The sequence below is a fragment of the Neltuma alba genome, unplaced genomic scaffold (genome assembly GCF_004799145.2).
Source record: "Neltuma alba isolate B1F8T4 unplaced genomic scaffold, ASM479914v2 tig00012187_pilon, whole genome shotgun sequence".
NCBI classification, from domain to species: Eukaryota; Viridiplantae; Streptophyta; class Magnoliopsida; order Fabales; family Fabaceae; genus Neltuma; species Neltuma alba.
In genome coordinates, this window is record NW_021636728.1 from 548,010 (window position 1) to 550,820 (window position 2,811).

The 2,811-nt window shown below is 34.8% G+C and overlaps 1 protein-coding gene across 1 annotated transcript; it reads left to right on the forward strand.

Moving 5' to 3' along the window:
• The first annotated feature begins 605 nt into the window (after positions 1–605).
• On the forward strand, positions 606–2,265 carry LOC114724390 (auxin-repressed 12.5 kDa protein-like). The gene is made up of 3 exons (XM_028910724.1): positions 606–766; positions 874–1,075; positions 1,879–2,265. The coding sequence occupies exons 1-3, from the start codon at positions 655–657 to the stop codon at positions 1,913–1,915; spliced, it is 351 nt and encodes a 116-aa protein (XP_028766557.1). The 5' UTR covers positions 606–654; the 3' UTR covers positions 1,916–2,265.
• Positions 2,266–2,811: the final 546 nt, after the last annotated feature.

Below are 2,811 nucleotides of genomic sequence, written 5' to 3' on the forward strand. Positions count from 1 at the left end.
TAACTCGGGTTATTAATATTTGTCACATTTAAAGTCCATTTGCTCTTCCATTAATGAAATCCATTTGTTCTAATTTCATCAAAATAAAATGCGTCAGATATACAAAATTAAGCAATTAAATTTTCCATCCAAGAAATAACTTTTTCCAGCATATTTTTATTTTCAAATTTCAAAATTTAACCTCAAGCACCACATAATTATTCATTTATTTTAGATTTTATATGATTTTAAAAAAATAAATTTCTTTTCAAATGTAAAAGTAGCACTCACGTCATGAATAAAGATGTATCAACATCAATATTTAATATAAAACATACAATTACAATTACAATTGTAATAAAACCTATAATAATTCAACTATCACAGGAAAAAAAATTCTATAATTTAACAATTATGACAGATATTACTATATCTTTCAATCATTCTAAGTTTTAACCCTTTCTAATCTGTATCAGAGTAAAAGTCCCACGTGGAAATATCAAAATGCTTGATCCATTCCCACTCCCATCTCCGAAAATAAAAATAAATATAGAAATAAAAAATATTAGAGATATTTTAAGCAACCCTATCTCTTCATCTTTTCTATATAAACATCTACACAAGCACACTGAATATTCCCATTACCAGAGACGGTGAGAAGCTGAGCTAAAGAAGATGGTTTTGCTGGAGAAGCTGTGGGACGACGTTGTTGCGGGGCCTCAACCAGATCAAGGCCTAGGCAGACTCAGGAAGGTCATCGCCACCCAGCCCTTGAACGTCAATAAAGGTCAGTTAATTAATTAATTCAGCTATGAAGCTTTATTTTTCTGTTGTTAGTTTCTGAAGCTGAATCGTAAATATGATCGTTTTTTTTTTTTTTTTATCTTGGTTCAGAGGAAGGAGAAGGAAGCAAAAAGTCGTTGTCGATGCCGTCGACGCCAACAACGCCGACGACACCGACGACGCCACTGTCGGCGCGTAAGGCCGACAACGTCTGGAGGAGCGTGTTCCATCCTGGCAGTAACTTAGCTACCAAGACGATCGGTGCTCAGAAGTTCGATAAGCCTTTGCCCAACTCTCCCACTGTGTATGACTGGTAAGCTTACTTCTTTTTTGGTTCATCAGGCACTGTGCATGAATATAGATATTTCCCGGCGCGTGACATGCGCGCTTCGGGGATGACTAATTAATAATTAATAACTAATGAGAAAATACTCATATTTTTGGATCCGGTGTTTTTCTTAAAGCAGATCTGGATCATCCAACGGTCTAAATATGATTCTTGATTTTAATTTTTAAAAATTTTTTTTGGTATGTTGCCTTAAACCCAGCGGGAATCCAAACTCTTTGCATGCGTCTATTTGGTTGACGATGCTGAAGCGTAAGGTTGTTGATTGATTTTGGAGTTTGGAAATTATATTATTTTGTTTATTGCTTTTATAATTAAACAATATTTGAGTTGAGGTGAAGAAATTGTTTTTTGGTACAGATTTAAGAAAATTTTTTTTATTATACAGAGACCTTTGCGATCCTGAATTTATGAGCGCAGATGATAAAATCAGGACTTAAAATGAAGAATAATTTCCATGGGGGAAGAAATGGATAATGGAAAAAAAAATTTTGTCCAAATGAAAGTAAGTTTGTAAGTTTGAGTTGAAGAACAAAATGATATTTGAGACGCGCCCGGGATCTGCGTGATCCGCGCGTGGGAGGAAGTAATTAAATCTGTGTTGTTTTCTATTGATATGAACGGTTGGATCTGACAATATAATTTGTTCACCGGACTACCAAACATGGATCTATAATCTAATGGTTATTGATGTGTGCTATGAATCTGTTCAACGGTGATCGATCGGTTTATGGTGGGACTAAAATGATTCGGGTTGTGTGTGGTTGCAGGCTCTACAGCGGTGAGACCAGGAGCAAGCACCGCTGAGGAGAAGATGGAGTACGTGTTAACATCACCGTGGGCTTGAATGTAAATAGTGTCTCTTGATATATCGCATATGCCACGTGTCAGTGTAAGACTACGTGTTGTTCTAACCGGATTGGTCTGTTTGCTGATGAGTGAGCATATATATGGTTTGTCTTTTGTTCAAAAGTGATGTGGATGTAATGTTCCGTGAAGAACTGACGAGGACATTGTTGTCGCTTGATTAGTTTGCTGGTGGTTTTTTTTTTCCTATTTTTTTTTTAATTTTTTCCTTTTGGAGGATGTTGGTTTTTTTTTGTTATGAATCTATAATTATCAAGATAGTATTAAAATCTAGCTGGTGAACTTTGCTTGATTTATCCGGTTTTCTGAGTTTTGAGTTTTGAGTTTTGAACGAAACCCTTAAATGACATTAACTTAGAAGGAGGGGGAAAAAGTAGTTTGTCTAATTTGCTCTTGAATAAATGTTGAGTCGTGTGTGCCAGGCGGATGTTAAATTTTTTATTTAAATATTTCTCTTCTTGAATTGTGTGAGAATATTTTTATATATTATTTAAATTATGATGTGATCTTTGGTTTTACTGAAGCTGCATCATTAACTTTTGAACTATTATTTCGATGAATTCTTGTAAGGTCAGTGTACATGTATTTATAGTAGGAAGACGATTGATGCGCGGTGTGGTTAAGTTTTTGGGGTTCACTAAATCTTTTGTTGTCAAGAGTTCGAAGTGATCCCTGTAATTTAAATATAATTCGTTGGCAAAAGGGGACAGAAAAGCAAGAAATGTGATTCTTTTTATGAGCGATTGTTTTCATCTATATATCATCTCGTAATGAAAAATCAAAGAGATGAGATTCGTCTTCTTGAATGTGGGGGGAAGTGCTACTATTATTTTATA

Coding starts and splice junctions, on each gene's coding strand:
- LOC114724390 (XM_028910724.1), top strand. CDS start 655: ATGGTTTTGCTGGAGAAGCTGTGGGACGACGTTGTTGCGGGGCCTCAA. Junction 767..873: donor GCCCTTGAACGTCAATAAAG/GTCAGTTAATTA, acceptor ATCTTGGTTCAG/AGGAAGGAGAAGGAAGCAAA. Junction 1,076..1,878: donor TCTCCCACTGTGTATGACTG/GTAAGCTTACTT, acceptor GTGTGGTTGCAG/GCTCTACAGCGGTGAGACCA.